The sequence below is a fragment of the Peromyscus californicus genome, unplaced genomic scaffold (assembly GCF_007827085.1).
Source record: "Peromyscus californicus insignis strain IS unplaced genomic scaffold, ASM782708v3 Scaffold_14__1_contigs__length_90479793_seg_2, whole genome shotgun sequence".
In the NCBI taxonomy this organism is placed as follows: Eukaryota; Metazoa; Chordata; class Mammalia; order Rodentia; family Cricetidae; genus Peromyscus; species Peromyscus californicus.
In genome coordinates, this window is record NW_026294436.1 from 76,691,293 (window position 1) to 76,713,332 (window position 22,040).

Here is a 22,040-nt window from a genome sequence, read left to right on the forward strand (position 1 = left end):
TGTTATTGATGGTGAAATAGAAATAAAGGTTTTACAATTACTTCCCCTTAGGCATTAACTGAATTGATGTTTGCCACAGTTTATTTTTGTATTTAAAGAGCCAATATTGATCTTTAGATCATGTTCCTAGAGTGTTTCTTCGTTTACTCTCCTCTGTGCCCTTGGATTCAGAGGTGTGAGCTCTCTGAATTAAGTCTAACATGTGAAAGCAAAGTCACAACTGTGGATTTCTGTAAAAAGCCAAAATATTGCTACTTGATAATGTATTGGAAATTTATAAAATCACATGTCCTCCATGTTTTATGCTTTCATATATATATATATAAAAAACTTGGGTCTTAATTGTGTTGCCTGTTCTTTGATTTTTGTTGCTGTTCAGATATTTAAGAAGCTTTGTATTTTTATCTTACTTCTTTATATCATATTCTTAGTTCTCTATTTAATAACCCTGATGAAGAAAGGTAAAATTCTTTTTAATCCTCCTTTCTTCCCCTTTCCCATCTCCCGTCACTCGATTTTAGTCATTTCCCCCCTAAATCTCATTGTATATATGTAAATATTTAAAAAACAAAAACAATAAACTGAACTCTTTTTTGTTGTTGTTGTTTTGTTTTTGTTTTTGTCTTTTGAGACAGGGTTTCTCTGTATAGCTTTGTGCCTTTCCTGGAACTTACTCTGTAGCCCAGGCTGGCCTCGAACTCACAGAGATCCACCTGCCTCTGCCTCCCAAGTGCTGGGATTAAAGGGGTGCACCACCACAGACTGGCTAAACTGAACTCTTAACTACATCTGGCTCCAGGCATTTCCAGTAGGTTGTGATAAACCTGTTATTTCTCAATGAGGGATCATGGGAACAAAATGAGGATATTTTCTTATAACATTTCCAGAACTTCCTTTATGTTGCTTTACCCTTAAAGGACAGCTCTACCAGGTTATAAAATTCCTGGCTTACAATTTGACGTAGTATCTTGTACAAATGTTATACAAATGCCTTCTGCCATTAAATAGTACTGCAGAGATGTTGGACACTAACTAGAATTTTCTCTCATTATTAGTGATTTGTTCTTTTTGGTTTATATGCCCAATGGATTCTCCATTTATCTCTGATATGTAGTAACTTTACAAGAATGTATTGCTGTAGTTGTTGAACTCTGTTTTTCCTAATACAAGTGTGATCTTTATAGATTTTTTTTTCCCCCCTGAGACAGGGTCTCACTATGTAGCTCTGGCTGGCCTGAAACTTACTCTGTAGACCAGAAACTCACTCTGTAGACCAGACTGGCAAACTCACAGAGATCCATCTGCCTCTGCCTCTCAAGTGCTGGGATTAAAGGCATGTGCCACTATGCCCAACTAGAGTCAAATTTTATTTCAAATTTATATCTTTAAATGTTTATTGCATTTCATTGTTTTGGTTTTCTGCAAGTTCTCTTTGTATTTCTTTTATATTAATTATTTTCTATTTAATTATCTTTAATTTTTTTAATTGTATTTGTGTGTGCATACATGTGTGTACCATAGTGTATGTGCAGAGGTCAGAAAACAGTCTGAAGGAATTAATTCTCTCCTTTACTACATGGGTCCTGGGGATCAAACTCAGGCTGTCAGTCTTGGTAGCAAGTATCTTTACCGATTGTGCCATTTTCCAAGTCCTTTTCCTCTAATTCTTTTTTTGTTATTATTTGAGACAGAGTTTATGTATATGCTGTATATGGATCTGAGAATGACCTTGAACTCCTGATCCTCACAAGTGCTGAGATTTTAGGTGTGTCACACATCACAATCAACTTTCCCCTTTAATTTGACTTCTTTTGTTTATTTCTATCTCTAATGTCTGTTTTCTGTAATGTCTTTTCTTTGTTCTCCTTTATATATTTCTTCATTTCTATGATTTAAAATTTTTTCTATGTCTTCCTTGAATTCTGCCAGCCCATATTTCCCTTATTCTTGTAATCTAGACATTCTCCCTTGAGTTCTTGTTGTTTTTTGTTTTGTTTTGTTGGACTGTTTTTCTGTAGTCTTATTCATAGTAGTAGTTTCTTTAATTGATTCTTGCAAATTTATGCAAGAATATTTAGTTACAAGTTTTACTTCCTCCATTATAATTATCCTGATGAATGTTCTTTGATAGTTCTGTTTTGCTGCTCATTTCTGTAGTATAACTCAGTTAGTGCTATGACAGGTACTTTTTTATTCCTTATAATGTAGTTGCTTGGATTTTCTGGAGTTGCTGTTGTAGAAGGTTTGGATAAGGCCGGATAGATTTCTAGATTTCTTCTTCATGTTGCACATACAGCACCTGGATGTGTTTGTACTGCCATAAGGCTTATTTCTTTCTAAGTCGGATTGAGTCTGGGAAGCCTTATATGGCCAATTCTGGACTTCACACTCATTCGCTTGCAGCTGTGGCTGGATTGACATGGCCCATGCAGAACAGAGTCAACCCCCCTTCCTCGGGAAGTATATTGCTGCTGTTGCTTTCTTTCATATACATTACATTCATTGGTGTTTTGCCTGCGTATATACTGGAGTTACAAATAGGTGTGAGCTGCTATGTGGGTGTTGAGAATTGAACCCAGGTCCTCTGGAAAAGCAGTCAGTGCCCTTAACCACTGAAGCATCTCTCTAGCTTGCTACTGTAGCAAGAGTTGTGATCAGTTTTCAAGCCATCTGTCATATCACCAAATGTCATATTCGATAGGTCTTTGAAGTGTTTGAAGATTACCTATCTATATGAAATATATCTTTGTATACCTAGAAAACCTAACTAACATGACTATAAGTTTGACTACATAGATGACTATTAATCTATATTCTTAATTAATTAATTTAATTAATCTGTATTTCTTAATTATATATTACATTTTAAAATGAGCTATATAAGCACAATATCCCAAAGAAGAGTAGAAACATACATAGAGCATAACAGAAATAACTTTAAATTTGTATTAATTAAAATCCATACCGATGTAAAATATTTTGAGATTAACAGTTGTTTTTTGGATTAAAGTAGATTCAATAATCTACCCTTTTCCCCCCATTGTTTCTGTATCAGCCTATATTATCTGCAGGAGCCTCTCTGAAATATTGGGAGGTATTCCATGCCTGGTTCTGGGATTTTTGTTTAATAATGAGTGGTTTCTAGAAGCAGCATTATCTACCCATGCACAATACCTCCAAACTCATTTTTAAAAAATTATATTTTTAAAATTAGTTTATAAAGTAGTGGCTTTCCGCCGGGCGGTGGTGGCGCACGCCTTTAATCCCAGCACTCGGGAGGCAGAGCCAGGCGGATCTCTGTGAGTTCGAGGCCAGCCTGGGCTACCAAGTGAGTCCCAGGAAAGGCGCAAAGCTACACAGAGAAACCCTGTCTCGAAAAACAAAACAAAACAAAACAAAAAAAAGTAGTGGCTTTCCATACAGGTTTAAAAATACATTGTTAGTTCTTTCTCTCTTTCTGTTTGTTTATTTGCTTGCTTGCTTGATTTTGTTTTTAAGCAGGGTCTCACTATGTATCTCTGGCTAGCCTGAAACATACTATGTAGACCAGGCTTACCTCAAACTCATAATGACCCTCCTGCCTCTGTCTCCCAGTTTAAGTTCTGGGATTCAAGGTGTGTGCCACCATGATGGGCCTCCTTAGTGATTTTTGTTTAGTTTAGTTTTGTTATTGAGGTAGAGTCTTGCTTTATATATTCCTTGGTTGGCCTGTTACTTGGTGTGTAGCCCAGATAGCCTCAAACCTGAAGCCTCAGAGTCCTCAGTGCTAGGATCATAGGCTAGCATGTCTATTTCATACTTTAAAATATGAAGAACAAAGCAAGCCTGGTGATTTGCTTCTCATTTTAAATTATAATAATTAAAAATTATACTAAAATGTTAGGAAGTGGTTGGAGAAATGGTTCAGTGTAAGAGCACTTAGTGTTCTTGCAAAGGACTGGAGTTGAGTTCCCAGCATCCTTTGCAGCTACAACTGTCTTTAACTCCAGTTGTCAGTGGGCACAAGGCATGTGGGCACAAGGCATGTATGCAGTGCGCATACATACATGAAGGTAAACACTTATATATCTGAAATAAGAATAATAAACATTTTTTTTTAAATGGATTGGGGATAGTTTGGTGGATAAAAGAAGTTCCATTCCAAGCCTGACCTCAGTTTACTCCTCACAACCCATGGTGGAGGGGCCTGACTCCTACAAGTTCTCTCTGATCCTGTGCAAGTGCTGTACTGTAGCATGTGTGCACGCCTTCCCCAACAACGGCAGTTAAAAAAATTGATAAATACAAGGTTAGTTAGGTTACATTTCCCATCAAGGTTTAGTAGACTTGTTAAGGTTTTGTTATCAAGTACTTTCCCAAACTTTAAAAACTTCATTAACCACTAAAAATCTAATGAAGGGGCCTGGGAGATGATTCAGTAGGAAAAGCACTTCCCACACAAGCAAGGACATGGATGCAGAGGGTCCCCTGAATGAGCTAGTTAGTTAACCACACTAACCAAAAGGTGAGCTTGGGCCTCAGTGAGAGATCCTGCCTCAATATATAAGGAGGAACATGATCAAGGAAGCCTTGGGCTACACATGTGCATGTGTACCCACATACAGGTGTTCACACATGTGCAAACATACATATATCTCACACACATGCAAAAAAAAACCCTTTGAATCATGCATGTAATAGCATACTATTAGAAGTTTGCTATTGCTGTAAGTATAAGCTTGTGTTATTTGATAGTTAGGGGACAAAATATTTGTAATTAAAATACATCAAGATGTTTCTAGGAGGGTAATATTCAGGAGGTGAAGACAGGAGGGTTATGAGTTTGAGACAAGACTGGGCTATGTAGTGAGACCCTCTCACAAATCAAGATGTTTCTGACTCCAAAGACAAAAAATACGTCAAGTGTAGTGTTGGTGTTAAACATATATAAATATTGTAAATTAGAGTATAACTCACATGCCATAAAATTCACCATTTTATTTTATTTTATTTTATTTTATTTTATTTTTTGGTTTTTTCGAGACAGGGTTTCTCTGTGTAGCTTTGCGCCTTTTCCTGGAACTCACTTGGTAGCCCAGGATGGCCTCGATCTCACAGAGATCCGCCTGGCTCTGCCTCCCGAGTGCTGGGATTAAAGGCGTGCGCCACCACCGCCCGGCAAAATTCACCATTTTAAAAGGTATAAATCAATGGCATGGTGGTTTGAATGAGAACAGCCCCCAAAGGCTCATGTGTTTGAATGTTTGGTTCCCCAGCTGGTGGACAGTTTAGGATGGATGAGGAGGTGTGGCCTTGTTGAACAGGCCCAGTCTCATTCTCACTTGCCTCTGCCTCCATCTCGGATCAGATTTGAGCTCTCAGCTACTGACTGCAACAGCCTACTACCATGTTCCCTGCCATGTTGATAATGGACTCACCCTCTGAAACTGTGAGCAAGCCCCCAGTTAAATGCTTTGCTCTGTAAGTTGCCTTGGTCATGGTGTCTCTTCACAGCAATAGAACAGTACCTAAGACAAGTGATGTCAGTATAATCACATGGTTACTTATTCATAACCACTGTCTAACTCCAGAACATTTCATTACTCACAAAGAAAAATTCCAAACCCATTAGCTCTCACTCACCATTCCTTCCTCCTTTTAGCAGCCACTCATCTAATGTTGTGTCTCTATGGATTATTCTATTTGGAACACTTCATAAATAGAATCATATGGTATGTGATCTTTTTCATCCAGCTTCTTATACTTAACATAGTGTTCCCATGTCCACCTATATGATAACATGTGCCAGTCCTTATGCCTTTGTATAGCTGAGTGATATTCTAGTGTACAGATGGGCCAGATTCTGTTTATGTATTTACTAGGTGATAAATGTTTGACTTGCTTCTGTTCTTTGGTTATTCTGAGTAATGCTGCTGTGAACATTCATGTGTGAGTTTTGTATTGACATATGCTTTCAATTCTCTTGGACCTAGGAGTCAAATTTCTGGATCATATGATAATTCTATTTAACTTTTAAACTGCCAACCTTTTTCATAACAGCTCCATTGTATATTTTCATCAGCAATGTAGAGGTTCCAGTTTCGTTGTTTGTTTTGGTTTTAATTCTCGTCATTCAGGTGGATATGAAGTGAAGGTCTCTCTGTGGTTTAGAACTGCATTTCTTACTGCCTAATGGTATTTCCATGTACGGGGGCCATTTGCCTTTCTTCTCTGGAGAAATCTCCCTTCCTATCTTCTGTCTGTTTTTTAAGTTAGATAGCTTATCTTTTGAAGGTAAAGTCATGCAAAAGTTTGGGTTTTGTTTGGGAGCCTGGGCCCCAGAGTTGGTGTTGGAGGCCCTGTGGTGCAGCGTGGGAGCCGAGGGGGCCCCTGGGTAAGTCTGGGCAAGCCTTCGAAAGAAATTGATATTTATTGTGAAACTGACCATTCTCTTAAACGGATTATTTTGAAAGCTTGAGGCTGGGTCCACCCAGTGTCTCTCACATTCCTGTTTGCTGAAGTGATTGCTTGATCCTGTTATTGCAGTCTGCCGTGAGGTAGCACAGGGAAGGTGGAAAGACTTGCCTGGACAATGCCATTTGGATCTTCAGCCTCCAAAATGGTGAACATTTTCTTTATAAAGTTTGCCTGCCTCTGTCATTATGTTATATTAATACAAAACTGACAAATACAAGTTATAAGAATTCTTGGGCCAGGCATAGTAGCCATATCCCTTTAATTCTACCACGTGGGAGGCAGAAGCATACAGATCTCTGTGAGCCAGCCTGGTCCACATATCAAGTTCCAGGCCAGAGAGACACAATGAGACCCTGTCTCAAAAAAGAAAAAGAAAAAATATATAGATTTGGATATATTTTTACATTGCTTTATTGTGTTTTTAGTATTGTGACCAAATCCAAGGTCATGAAACTTATACTAATTTTTTTCTGAAAATTTTAAAGAATTTATAGCTTTTACATTTAGTTTTGTGATCCATTTTGAGTTAATTTTTCTATATGCAGTGAGGTAAGGGAGCTTTTTTTAATGTCTATCTTGACTATATATATGTGATATGCATGCATTTGTGTATGTGTGTTTGCATGTGGGGATGCTTATGCAGGTCAGAGGTTGACTTCAGGTATCTTCTTGGTCGTTTTTTACTTTATTTACTGAAGTAGAGTCAGCTCTTGAACCTGGAATTCAATGATTCAATGAGTCTAGCTATCCAGCTTGTCCCTGGGATTCTCTACCTCCCAAGAGTGGGCCACCACACCTGCCTACCTTTTATGTTCAGGCTGGGGTGCCTGAACTCCTGTCTTCATGCTTGCATGGCAACCTCCCAAACCTCATTATTTATCTGGTTGTCCTCTCAGCGTTTTCTGAAAAGACTGGGTTTTTTTCCCCCTAGAATGAATGATCTTGGTGTCTTGTGAAAAATGAGTTGGCCATAGGGGTATGATTTACTTTTGGATTCTCAGTTCTGTTCTGTGGTTCTGCACTTCATATATGCCACTCTGCTATGGTTGCTGTAGCTGTGTAGGTTAAGTTTGTTAAATAGGTTTTGTTGTTGGCTTTTTGTTGGTTTGGTTTGGTTTTGGAAAAATGGTCTTACTGTGGGGTATCCACCAAATAAGACTACTTGGACAGGGGTTAAAGCCAGTAGAAAGTCTTTGTTAGCTGGCCGGTGAGGACTGGATGTTCGGGATCCCAGTGTAGTCTATGAGCCTTTCTCAGGATGAGCTTTTAAGCACAAAAATCATGTTCTGGGTTAGCATACTTCAGTTAATGAGGACAGTTAGGCAGAAACAGAGTTGCAGAAGCTCTTGAGTTTACACATTAGTGTGGGAGACATCAGCAGTTAAAATAACCAGTTAATCACAGCTATGAAAAGTACTCTAAAGAAAAGTAGAGTATCTATGAGCATGTCACAGAGAAGACTTAGTGGTGTCAAAAGGAATGACTTTCTTGAGAAAGTAACATTGAGACCCTCGTCTGGATTGAGTCATAGCTCTATTAGTGAGAGAGAATTTGTGTGGAATAAGTAAGAGTAAGTAGACGCTGGCCCATTGAAGCCAGGAGGAAGGGTGTGTGCAAAGGCAAAGAGGTGTGTGTTGGAGTACACGGGAGGCCAGCCTGGCTCCACTATGGAGAACGGAGTGTGAGAGGGGCAGCAGAGGCTGGAAAGCTGGAGAAGCCAAGTTCTCAGAGGCCTTGAAGTGCCTGGAAGTTTGGATATTTCTCAGAAGGATTTTAAGGAAATGATGAATTGGATTCTTACTTATAATACTGTAGTATGCTTGCTTTGTAGGAATGGATTAGAGAAATGGGAGAGAGTGGGAGGATACAGGGCTCTCCAAAAGATTTTTGCCATATCCAAATGAAAGTGACAGTTGCTTGGTGATGGCCATGGAGTTGGAAACTAGTGACCTAACTGGGGAGTTTTATAGGAAAGAAACTGTCAGAACACAGAAATTTGGACAGGGAGGATGAGGTAGAGGGATAGGTAACAGGGATAGATAACAGCCTGTGAGGTTTCTAGTGGGAGCAGCTATGTAGATGGGGAAGCCCAGAGAAGGAGAAGTTTAACAATGTAGTCAGAGCATAGATGAAGCACATCTCGTGGAGCAGTGGGTAGATGTGGATGTGCACTTTGGTACTCCAAAGGAAATCTGAGTCAGTTGGGGAAGTCTGAAGACTTATCCGTGCTATTTAAAGTTGTGGAGCAGGGTCAGGGGACCTAGGGCAGTGGTTCCCAACCTTCCTAATGCTGTGACCCTTAGTACAGGTCCTCATGTTGTGGTGACCTCCAACCATGAAATCATTTTCCTAGCTACTTCATAACTGCAATTTTGCTACGGTTACAAATTGTAATGTAAATATCTGATTTGTGACCCCTGAAAGGGGGTCATGACCCACAGGTTGAGAACCACTGACCTAGAGAAATTTCAGTGCTAAGGGAGGAAGGGCCTGAGACCATGTCTCAGGATATGTCAGTGCCTAGAGCAGCAGTAGAGGAAATGAGAGTACAGGGCCACAGTCAGCAGTGCAGGAGTGGTGTGGGGAGAGCTGCTGAATGCATCTGCAGTTTCTGTTTGTAAGATGAGCCCTAACATCTTTTATTGCATTTGGCAAGAACAGTTTCATTGAGGTGGTAGAATTGGACTGTGTTGGAGATGAGTGAGGAATGGGAAGGGATAAAATGGAAACAAGAAGTTTGGCTGTGAAGGAATCAGTGGTGATACTCAGGGTCAAGAGAAGGCTCCGTTAGCTGCTTTCTTTCTTTCCCCCCTCATTTTTAGAATGGAAAATTCTCTATTCCAACCCACTTTGGATTATAGCTGATAGAACAAGGGTCATTTACTGATACAGCTATGTACTTTGATGAAGGAAGGTTGACTGAGAGAATGCCTGTCAGTGCTCAGTACATGGAGAACATGTAAGGGCTGGGTCTTGGTGGCAGAGACAGAGCTGTCTGGAGCTTTGTGATGTGGTTCTGCTCCAAACTGCAAGGTGGCAAAGCTCCTCTCCCACAGCACCCTGCACCCTGTATCCTCAGATACAGTCTCCCGCTACCTACTGTGTTCTCTCGTTTCTCTGAAAATTTCCACTTGCCTCCAGCCTTACACACTCTTTCCCCTTTTCCAGCCCCCACTATCACCTGCTTTCTGGACCTCTTGGGCATCTTCTCTGTAACTGTGGTTCCTGACTGGTGGGCTGAGTCTCTTTAGTGCACGTAGGTCAGGACTCTGTACCCACAGTAAGCATCCCCGACAGACAAAAGAGTAATGACTTTGTAAATGTGTGTTAATATTTCCTCGATATGTGTAGTGCCTTTTTAAAGAAATCTTTTAGGGCTGGAAAAGATGGCTCAGCGGTTAAGAGCACTTCCAGAGGACTAGGGTTCAATCCCCAGCACCCACTGTCTGTAGCTCAGAATCTAACACCCTCTTCTAGGGTCTCAGGCACACATGTGACAGGGTCTTTCACTGAACTTGGAGTTTATCAATTCAGCTAGACTGTCCAACCAGTGAGTCCACAGATTTGTCTGCCTCTGCTCCCCTAAATGCTGTGGGATGTTCTGTATGTCAAATGTGTTGCTGATTAGTCAATAATTAAAACACTGATTGGCCATTGGCGAGGCAGGAAGTGTAGGCGGGACAAGGAGGAGAATAAAGCTGGGAAGTGGAAGGCTGAGTCAGAGAGACACTGCCAGCCGCCACGATGAGAAACAGCATGTGAAGATGCCGGTAAGCCACGAGCCATGTGGCAAGGTATAGATTTATGGAAATGGATTAATTTAAGCTGTAAGAACAGTTAGCAAGAAGCCTGCCACGGCCATACAGTTTGAAACCAATATAAGTCTCTGTGTTTACTTGGTCGGGTTTGAGAGGCTGTGGGACTGGCAGGTGAGAGAGATTTGTTCTGACTGTGGGCCAGGCAGGAAAACTTAAGCTACACCTAAAGCTAAAGTTATATATGTAGGCTTTGCTTTTATTGGGTACTGGAAATCTAACTCAGGTCCTAATGCTTCTGCAGGAAGGCATTTTACCAACTGCCGTCTCTAGACCTAATATTTTTGGCATTAGAAAGGATGTTCATGCTTGGCATTGTTAGGAGTAACTCTTGTACTGTCTACGTGCTCTGCCTCTTACTCTGTCTCTTTAAGACTTGTCAGTTGCTTCCGGGCAGAGATTTGTGGTTCTTTCTTCTACCTGAGAGCTGGGGTTGGAAGACTGTGGCCTGTGGTCTAAATCCAGCTCACTGTTTTTTAAGCCCCCTCCAGCTAAGAAATTTTACAGCTGAACATCTGTAATCAATCTGATAATTCAAAAACACTTTAAAGTATAATTAAGTACAATGTTCTTGCCCAAGAAAGAAGAATTCAATTCTTCTCATTAGTGGAATTGAATCACAAAGAGTTGGGTTCAGTTATGTTTATATTTTAAGTTTTGCCAATAAAAATTCTGCAGAAATATTTTTTTAAATGTTAGGTAAGTACCTATGTAGTATCCTCAGGCTTGCCAGCTCTGCTTTATTAGTGGAAATTCACAGATATGCTTTGTATTAGTTACTTTTCTATTGCTGTGACAAAACACCAAGACCAAGGCAACTTATAAAAGAAATCGTTTATGGGCTTAGGTTTCAGAGGCCTAGAGTCCATGATAGAGGAGGGGCATGGCAGCAGAAACAGCTGAGCACTCACGCCTTGTTTCACTAATTTTATCAGTTTCCTGTGACTGCTCTAATCCATTACTGCAGAACTATGAAACAACAGACATTTATTCTCTCGAAGTTGTGAAGAGCAGAAGTTCAAATAAAGGCTCAGCATGGCCAAACACTGCAAATGCTCCTCCACCTCGTACTCCAGATCTCTTGTGTCCTTCAGCTTCCAGATGCATTCCTGGGCTATTCCTGCGCCCACCCTCTTCTTTCAGTGTTACATTGCCATCTCCTCTTGTCTTTCTTTCTTTCTTTCTTTCTTTCTTTCTTTCTTTCTTTCTTTCTTTCTTTCTTTCTTTCTTCTTCCTTCCTTCCTTCCTTCCTTCCTTCCTTCCTTCCTTCCTTCCTTCCTTCCTTCCTTCCTTCCTTCCTTCTTTTCTTTAAATGCATGTGTGTGTAGGCTTACATATTGTGGGGGCGCGCGTGTGTGTGTGTGTGTGTGTGTGTGTGTGTGTGTGTGTGTGTGTGTATTGTTCTTTAGACACTGCCCCCTACCCTGCTTCAGGGTCTCTTACTGGCTAGAGCTCATCATTTAGGATAGACAAGCTGACCAACAAGGCCCAGGAACCTTGTTTTCTCCACCTCCCCAGCATGGGGTTTACAAGCATGCATCAACCTACTGGTATTTTATGTGGCTTCTAGGGATCAAGTTCAGGTTTGTGCTGTGAGGCAAGCACTTTACTCACTAAAGTATCTCCCTAGCCCTCTCCTCATCCTTCTTTCTCTTTTTTAAAAGGATATTTTTGTCTTATTTTTGCTTTTTGAGACAGGGTCTCTCTACATGGACCTGGCTGGCCTCAGACTCATAGATTCACCTGCCTCTGGCTCCCAAGTGCTGGGATTTAAAGGTGTGTGCCACCACACCCTGCTTTCTTACTTCTTTTCTTTTCTTTCCGTCCCCCCCCCCCACCTCCGAGACAGGGTTTCTCTGTGTAACAGAGTCCTGGCTGTCTTGGAACTTGCTTTATAGACCAGGCTGACCTCAAACTGACAGAAACCCTCCTGCCTCTGCCTCCAAGTGCTAGGATTAAAGGCATATGCTATCATGCCCAGCTTGATTTCTTATTTCTTAAAATGACAAGTGTAACTGGATTTAAGTCTATCTGGATAGTCCAGAATAAACCCCTTTTTTTAAAAATGATTTATTTACTTTTATTTTGTGTGCACTGGTGTTTTGCTTGCATGTATGTTTATGTGAGGGTCCTCAGAACTGAAATAACAGACAGCTGTGAGCTGCCATGTGGGTGCTGGGAATTGAACCCATGACCTCTGGAAGAGCAGCCAGTGCTCTTAACCACTGAGCCATCTCTCCAGCCCCATAAACCCTTCTTTTAATTTAATTTTATTTAATAAACCTTTTTTCATTTATTTTACATACCAACCACAGTTTCCCCTCCCCTCCTCTCCCCTCATCCCCCACCCACCCATTTACCCTCCTCCCCATTTATTCCTCCTCTGTCTCCATTCAGAAAGGGGCAGGCCTCCCATGGGCTTGAACAAAGCATGATGGCACATCAAGTTGAGATAGGGACTGAGCTCCTCCCCCTGCATCAAGGCTGGGCAGGGTAATCCAGCATGGAGAACAGGTTCCCAAAAGCCAGCTAAGCACCAGGGTCAGGTCCTGATCTCCCTGCTAGGAGCCTTACCAACAGAACAAGCTATACAACTGTCACACACATGCAGAAGGTCTAGGTTGGTCCCATGCAGACACCCTAATTGTTGGTCCAGAGTCCACGTGCTCCCACAAGCTCAGGTCAGCTGTCTCTGTGGGTTCCTCTGTCATAACCTTGATCCTTCTGGCTCATACAATACCTCCTCCTTTTTTTCAGAAGACTTCTGGAGCTCGGCACAGTGCTTGACTGTGGATCTCTACATGGGCTTCTGTCAGTTACTGGATGAAGGTTCTGTGATGACAATTAGGGTATTCACCAATCTGATTACAGGAGATGGCCAGTTCAGGCACCTTCTCCTCTATTGCTGGGAATCTTAGCTGGGATCATCCTTGTGGTTTCCTGGGAGTTTCCCGGGCACCAGGTTTCTCCCTAACCCTGAAATCCTGCTCCCCCGCCCCCGTGCCCCATCAAGATGTCTCTTCTATTACTCTCACCTTCTAGCTGCCCCCAACCCGCCTCCTGCACCCAGCCTGCCCAACCAACTTCCTTAAGTTCTCATCTCCCACCCCACCCCACCCCCAGTTTACCTAGGAAATCTCTTCTATTTCCCCTTCTCAGGGGAATCCATGCATCCCTCTTTGGGCGCTCTTTGTTATTTAGCCTCTCTGGGGCTGTGAACTGTAGATTGGTTCAGGATAAACCCTTCTTTAAGACCCTTGACTTAATCACATTTTAAGCCATGTAAGGTAGCATCCATAGATTTCAGGAATTAACCTGGACAGGAGAAAGAGGGGTAACTTCCTACAGAACCTGTTCATATACTCACTGTTTTACAGTTTACAGGGTCCACATGTCTTGTCTTTCAGGTCCTTGTACATATCCCACGGGCTCTAGGTTTGTGCAGTGGTATGCCTGTGCTAGTTTTAGTTATGTGATCTCTATAGTCTCGCTTGTCTCTGTCATGTTCATACATTCTTCATCCTCTTAGAATTAGTCTTGAAAAGACAATTTTCTTCAGTTTATACTTTGTTCTCTGCATTACTGTCTCTGATATGTTAGGAACTGGTAGTCTTCTGTTCAAAATTTTCTTCCACCTGCAGTTAGGTGAGTAACTTCAATGGTAAATGACTGGTAATAGTTCCAGTGAGAGAAGAAACCTACTGTGATTGAGTGCTTGGTGTGCCCAGCCTTTTAGCAAGTGCTTACATTGACTTCTTACTTATTATTGAGAACAATTCTGAGAAGAGGTCACATTAACACCATTATAAACCGAGCAATGAGGAGGTTAAATAACACACTCAGTGGGGTGGTAGAGTTCAAAGGGTTGGAGCTGGTTTTTGAATGAGGCCTGTTATACTCTAAGCACACAGCATACTTCAGCTTTAGTTAAATGGTTAGTAGTCTAATTACATGAGCAACTTTGCTTTGGTTTGAGAGGTCAATAGACCTGAGTTTTAGTCAGATTTGTGATGTTTATTTGTGCTATTAACTGTAGGAATATTGTGTCTGATCCTTAGGTGTAAATAAGATTAATATGTGACTTGTGTGTCTTTTAGGACTGTTTTAGATGTTGAGAGAATATAGATGGAAGCCGTTCCAAATAGGAAAATTTTGCTAATATGTATTAGAACATAGTTTTTCATTTAGTCCTGGCCTGGAGCTTGATTTGCAGATTAGGGTGGCCTTGAACTCATAGAGCTCCATCTCTTCTGCCTCCCAGGTGCTGGATTTAAAGGCCTGCACCACCATGCTTTGTTCTTTATTTGGTCATATTCTTACTATGTTCTTTTCCTTTCCTATATTTCAAATTTTGGGAATGTGGCCAAAGCCTCAAACCAGAAACTGCATTAACCCCAACTTTGAATTTCTTAGGGTCTCTTGGGTATTTAGCTGTTGTGACTGCTCACATTTTGCTTTCTGCTCTTTAGTTTTAATGGGCTTACCTAGCTTGTCTGATTCAGAAATTCTATTCTCCCTTATACCCACCACCTTCATTTCATCTCTCCTATTGTTTCTTTTATCTGTGGCTTTCGGTAGTTGATAAACTAACATTGAGAACATTCATGCCTGCTCCCAAGCCCTGTCCTTGGTTTGGCTCTCCTTCACTTTATGCTGCTGTGGTGTGGAATATCTCTTCTGTCAGAGCCAGTTCCTTAGTCTAGACTCCATTCCTTCCTATTTGCTCAAGAGCCTTCCTTTGTCATTAGTCTCTTTTAATTTTTATAAAAATCTTAAATTTCTAATAATAATTATGGGTTGCTTATTGATGGAAAAGTTTTTTGAAATTTTTAAAAATTTCATTGACATTCAAGCCGGGCAGTGGTGATGCATGCCTTTAATCCCAGCCCTCGGGAGGCAGAGCCAGGCGGATCTCTAAGCTTGAGGCTAGCTTGGGCTAGAGAGTGAGTTCCAGGAAAGGCTCCAAAGCTGCACAGAGAAACCCTGTCTCAAACTCCCCCCCCAAAAAAAAATTATTGACATTCATGTGTTATTTATTAAGTTTTTAAAAACTCAAAAATAAAAAACTATGTGCATTGGTGTTTTGCCTGTGTAAGGGTGTCAGGTCCCCTAGAACTGTAGTTACAGATAGTTACAGTTGTGAGCTGCCATGTGGATGCTGGGAATCGTAATGTAAATATATTTGGAGACAGAAGTTTGCCAAAGGGGTTGTGGCCCACAGCTTGAGAACCACTGATCTTCCATCATATATATGACCCATGATTGGCTGAAACGTCATTATACAAAACAAAACAACTTTGTGCATGTTCATGTCTGCTTGCCTGTATATGCACCACATATGTGCAGGTGCCTGTGGAAGCCAGAAGAAAATACCAGATTCCCTGAAACTGGAGATACAAATGGTTGTGAGCTGCCTGATGCAGGAGCTGGGAATTAAACTTAGGTCCTCTGCAAGAGCAGCAAGTCTCTTAACCACTGAGCCATCTCTCCAGCCCCATAGTGTACTCTTAAAGAATTGGAGGCAGAACACCTGAACTGAGCTACAGTCCAGATAGAAACTTCTAGGCATTTCCAGCCCTGTACCCTGGGTCTTCATGACCAGGAATACAGCTGTGGACAGCACTAGGAGCTAGAAAACACTTCAAAACAGAGCCATACCTAGACCTCAAAGCCAGAAAAGTTCTGGCTGCCAGAGTTGACCTGAAGGAGGAGCAAGTTGAGACCCCTGCACCGTTCTATCCCACACAACAGCCTGTCTTGTTTTCCACAAGTCCCACTGCTGCCAGCCACAAAGCTGGCTGTCTAGGTTCAATCCATCAATCCTTCAGAGTCCTCTACCAACAGTGAGCACAATTGCTGACTCTGCCACCCAGTGGGTCGCCTCATGGGACCACTCCAGCCTGTCGTCCCCTTGCCTTCCCCTGGCTATACTGAATTCACCAAAATGTTGGAGGCATTCCGGAGACTCTGGGTCACTGATTCAACACCCCAGTACCAGTACAGCTGGCATTGGATAGAAATGATGTGGCTGATGACAAATCAGACTGAGAGTTTCTGAGTCTGTAGCCTGGGACTCTGTAGACCCGACAGGGTAACACCCCACAGGGGCCCAACTCACGGATTTCTGCCTCATGTCTAAGCAGATCCTTCTGTCCACCAGAGATAGTAATTATAACCGTGAGAGGTTACCGTACCCAGGCTAGCCATTTACTCAGTATGTAATAGAGGGTGATCCTGATCCTCCTGAATCCACTTCCCAAGGGCTTGACTTCAGGTTTGTTTGTTTTAATAATTTAGTTAAATCTATTTTATGTGCATTGGTGTGAAGGTGTCACATCCCCTGGAACTGGAGTTATAGACAGTTGTGAGCTGCCATGTGGGTGCTGGGAGTTAAACTTGGATTCTCTGGAAGAGCAGCCAGTGCTCTTAACTGCTGAGTCATCTCTCCAGCCCCTTGACTACAGGTTTATACCATAAAACTATATTCTCTTATACAGGGTTTCACTATGTAGCCCAGGCTGGACTGGAACCTGGAGAGTCCATTCTTTCTCAGCCTCCCTGATGCTGAGGTTGACTGGCTTGCACTGCTAGCCTTGTGACATTTCTTTATCATTCATTTTGTGCCTGTAGGTGTTTTGTTTTGTTTTGTTTGATTTGATTTTTGTTTTTCTGTCTGCTAGTGCTTTTCAAATTGTTTCTTAGAGACCTGTTTTGGGTTTTAGATTTCAGAGTAGCAGATTTATAATAAAATTAAATTATTGGTAGATGCTAGAAAAAATTAAAAAAATGGAGGCTATGGTAGCCTGGGTCTGCATTCCCAAGAAACTAGAAGCCTCTGAGTCCTCATCCGAATGGATCTCGGCTGTACTGCTGCTAAAAGCCTAAAAGCTTTAAAAAAAAAAAAAACAACTCCTGGTCCTCACACCTTATATACCTTTCTGCTTCCTGTCATCACTTCCTGGAATTAAAGGTGTGTGTCACCATGTCTGACTGTTTCCATTGTGGCTTTGAACTTCCAGAGATCCAGATGGATCTCTACTTCCGGAATGCTAGGATTAAAGGTGTGTGTGCCACCATTTTCTGGCCTCTATGTCTATCTAGTGACTGTTCTGTTCTCTGACCCCAGATAAGTTTACTAAGGTGCACAGTATATTGGGGGACACAATATCACCACAGACTAAGCATTCAAATATATGCGCCTGTGGGGGCCATTCTTACTCAGACCACCACATGAGTGTCTTGTCTTTTAAAGAGTACCAAGCTGGGGAGATGGTTCAGTGGATAAAGCACTTCCTGATCAAGCAGGAGAACTAGAGTTAAGATCTCTAGAATCCATGTAAAAAGCCAGACAGATGTAATTGCTTCTGTAATCCCAGAACTCAGCAAGCAAAGGAGTCCCTGGGACAAGATGGCTAGTTAGACTAGCTGGAATTAGAGAGCTCCAGATTTAGGGAGAGACCTTACCTCAGTAATTAAAGTAGGAAATGATCAAGGAGGACACCCAATGAATGTGTGCATGTATGTGCGTGCGCGCACGCGCGCGCGCACACACACACACACCAGACATGCACACACACATGTGCACTCAAGTGTACACATCCATACAAATAACATGCACCCATGTCTACTTCCCCCAGCAATGTATTAGCTATTGACTATGTATCAGTAAAGTGAACGTGTCACCTGGGTTGAGTTGGGAACTATAGTGCTACTGCAGTCTGCAAGAGGCTGGGCTCTCTGGGGTTCTGCCTCTCTCCCTAAGGAACAAATGGCATCATCTCATGATGAAGCTTCTATAGAGCATTCATTTAAAGTTTTTAAATAAAAACATTTAATCATAGACACTAGGCTAGTTTTATATGTATGATAGCATCTGATAGAATAATTGTAACATCTTAATTCAGTGAGTACCATAGCTTGGTATATGTTTACTCTGTTGGAAATTTCTTTAGCGTGGAGTTTTAAGTTTGCTAATATAAAAGGAAAGATGCCTTGCTTGACTGGTTTCAATAGGAGAAAAAAAATCAATAGCCCCCTTTCCTCAAATGAACCCATATGAAGAAGCCCATCATACTATAAGAAGCTCTAGTGTACTGGGGTAACAGTAAGGGGTGAGAAAAAGTTAGGGAATGCCTCAGGCCTCCTCACCCTGTGTCATCCAGAGATTGTGACCCACTGCAGGGGTGAGGTCCTGGGATGAAGATAGGGTGAAAGTGAGCAGTCAGTCCCTGGCAATTTACAGCAAGCATTTGAGGAGCATAGAAGCTTCTCTGTACAATCCTGATGCTTAAAAACTGATGCTCAGTTGCATTTCTTTCTGTGAACCCACTCTTCCTTGGAATATACAAGTAGTTTTTGATGCAGTGGTTTTCCACCCAGATGTTTTAAACTAATTGAATTTGTTTCTTCTTTAAAAATGAAAATATATAGTTTTGAAATATTCAGATAGTTTCTGGTACAGTAAAAATGAAAGAGTCTAGGAATCATCCAATGATAACTGGTGTTAGTTAGTAAGTCTGGAATTCAATGTGTTAAGTAACACACAATTTTATTCCTGAAACTCACGGAACTGGGAGATGTAGCTCAGTGATAAAGTACTCCATAACATACAGAAAGCCTGGGGTCCATTTCCAGAGCCATAAAGCATCTCTAGCTTAGTTTTTCCTACTGTATTCTTTTAACACTAATCACCTTTAATGCCTGATGGGTGGGTTTTTTTCCTTTCATACACTAAGCAAGAAAGCAATCTTTGATGGAAGCCAGCTAGGTGTTCCCTAATTCAAGTTCCAAGGCCCTTTATTGATGGAAATAGCATCAAATCTTATAGGTCAAGGGATCAGTTAATCCCTAAGATTGCCTACCCCCACAGGCCCCTGTCACAGTTGTTTTTAACCTGTGTTTCTGACTGGTTTCTCTAAATTAGCCCCACAACTGTCTTCAGGGTCAGTTAATTTGCTCAAGAGACTCACAGAACTCAGGAAAACATATTTACCAGTTTATTATAGAGGATATTACAAAGGATACAGATGAAAAGAGACACAGGACAAGGTCTGGAGGAAAGAGCATAGAGCCCTCTGAGAACTTCCCCATGTCCAGCCGTCATAGCTGAGTCCTTTTGTGACTCCAAAGAGACTTTATTGCATACCAGATGTTAGCAAGATGGGTAGTAAAACCTGGCAAGGTTTGTCTGTGCACATTCCTTCCCCTAGATATGTGCCAAGACTTCTTCTGAAGTGCCTTTTTGTCTACCAGACAAGGAAGGCCAGAGAAAGGTGGGGAAGATTCGTGTTTCCATGACCAGCCACAAGAATGGCACGTCTTAGTTTCTGTCAACTGCCTTAGAGATGCAGGTTCTGAGTGAGAGACCTTACAAAGTAACTAAAATGGATACACCATAATAAAAGTTGGTAGTATGCTTAGGAGGATTTTTAAGTAAAAATACTCTGAATTTTTTCCATGAATGTTTATCTTATCATACTTTTCTATTTTCTTTCTTTTTTTCTACTTTTTTCTTTTCTTTTCTTTTCTTCCTATCTTCCTTTCTTTTTTTTTTCTTTTCAAGACAAGCTTTCTCTGTGAAGCTCTGGCTGTCCTGGATGGAAGCAGAGTGGCTTCCAACTCACAGAGATCCACCTGCCTCTGCCTCCCAAGTGCTGGGATTAAAGGCGTGTGCCACCACTGTGGGCTTATCATAATTTTCTTACCTATTTTTCTGCTGGTGAACATCTAAGTTGTAATAAACCTCTTCTAGACCTATAATTTTAACTATTTGGATAATGTAGGATAAATAAAAATATTATCATTTTATATTCTAATGGATATTTTGGGACTCTTAAAATGTAGTCAACATTGTGACTTTCATAGGAAATAAACCTAGTTCCAAACTTTCAAAAGACATCATTAATGTTTACCATTTTTCCTAATAAAAGGTTTCTAGTCACATGAAAATCTTGAAAATGACACTTTGAAATGTTTTATTCTTACAGTGATGGAATGGGGGGAAGATATTAAAGCAATCTCTAATGATGAAGCAGTGATGTTGGTGAACCACCAGGCAACTGGAGATGTGTGTACATTGATGATGTGCCTACAGGACAAAGGACCGGTAAGTATCTCTGGTGCCTCAGGCAGATAGCCTGCAGGGATGAACTTAGAAGCACTGATTCAAGTGTCTCATTGTTTAAAACAAAAAATGTAGATTTAATATGAAAAAATATAGTTTTCAGTCACCCCAGGAAGGGAATTTAAAGACTTTGAAAGATTTTTAAAAATAATTAGGATAGTATCTAGTGTTGATAAACCAGTGTTTGAACTATTGATTTCATATTACTTATATTAATAATTAAAAATAATAAACAAATCAAGTACATTTAAAATATATTTGGCCTTTATCATTAAAAGAATTATTACCTGAGATGTTAAAGAAGTTATGTTTCTAGAAAACTAAATTGTGTATAAATTATTGGAGTTTGTATTTGACCCTAAACTAAGTAAGCCAAATAATAGATGTTCATTGATTGCTTAATAGTCATGATGAGTGACTATAAAAAGTAAAGACTCGACAGTTGTGGTGGTGCACGCCTTTAGTCCCCCAGCACTAGGGAGGCAGAGGCAGGTGGATCTCTGTGATGAGTTTGAGGCCAGCCTGGTCTACAAAGCGAGTTCCAGGGCAGCCAGGTCTATGTAGAGACACGCTGTCTCAAAAAACAAAACAAAACAACAAAGAAGTAAAGACTCCGTCTCTCTCTCCAGGAGCCAGCAGTCCATTCCCAGGTGAGAGATGAGATCATAACAATGTGTAATTGCAGAATGAAAGCCTGTGTTTGAGGGTGAGCTCACCATGTGCCTGCTGGACACAGGACACTGCAGAGAAGAGCACATGTTCTTGGCCTTCAGGGTTAGGTAGAATTTAGTTAGGCTGCCTCTAGTAAAATGGTTTTGGCAAAACCTGAGGTAAGGTAAGAATCAGCATAAGGTTTAAAGAGTTTTGAATCACCAGATAAAGTAAGAAAATGAGGTGAAATTAAAAGAAAGTATGTTTGGTTATTGCATAATCTGTTTTTCTTATCTGAAAAGCAGGGGTGTAACCTTGCTGGAATGTGAAATAAATTTAATCCTTCCTTATAATCAGAATCTCAAATTGTTAAAGAAAAACTGCTCCTGAGTAGATGCATTTGTTCCTACAATAAAATGTATTGTTGGTCCCTTAAATTCATAATGTAAAATTGTGGGTGGGGGGGAACCCTATTTAAAGGCAAATATCCAATTAGCCAACATTTTTTAGTCTCACTGATGATGGTAATTACATTTATAACAATTATTTTGAAAGCTTATAATGTGCTTAAGTGATCATAAGTCTCAAAGAGTGACTCAAATGATCAGTATAAAATATGCCTGTGTTCTAATGCCAGTTTGTTGAGAATGATAACTGAATATTAACTTAATGTTAGGTAGTCATGTGGACCAAAGGAAGGTTGGTTTGTTTGCTTTTGTAAGATATGAATTAATTTGTTTAGATTTAATTGCCTGTCCTGAGTAATTTTTTACATTTGTTTTATTTGTACATTTATGTGTTTGTGTGAATGTATGTCACATGTGTATCGGTGTCTGTGGATGCCAGAAGAGGGTGTTTGATCCTCTGAAGCTAGAGTGACTGATAGCTATGAGTCATCTGATAAGGTTGCTGGGAATCCAATAGGGTCCTCTACAAGAGCAGCAAGTACTCTTAACCACTGAGCTATCTCTCTAGCGTGCCCTGAGTAATTTTGT

General features: G+C 40.9%; 1 protein-coding gene across 6 annotated transcripts in view; it reads left to right on the forward strand.

Moving 5' to 3' along the window:
* Positions 1–22,040, forward strand: part of Lpgat1 (lysophosphatidylglycerol acyltransferase 1) — a 59,516-nt gene that overhangs the window by 7,252 nt on the left and 30,224 nt on the right. For all 6 annotated transcript variants that reach the window (XM_052738026.1, XM_052738027.1, XM_052738022.1 and 3 more), the window contains exon 3: positions 20,258–20,376. In XM_052738026.1, coding sequence (XP_052593986.1) covers positions 20,258–20,376 — 119 coding nt within the window. The remainder of the gene's footprint in view (positions 1–20,257; positions 20,377–22,040) is intronic.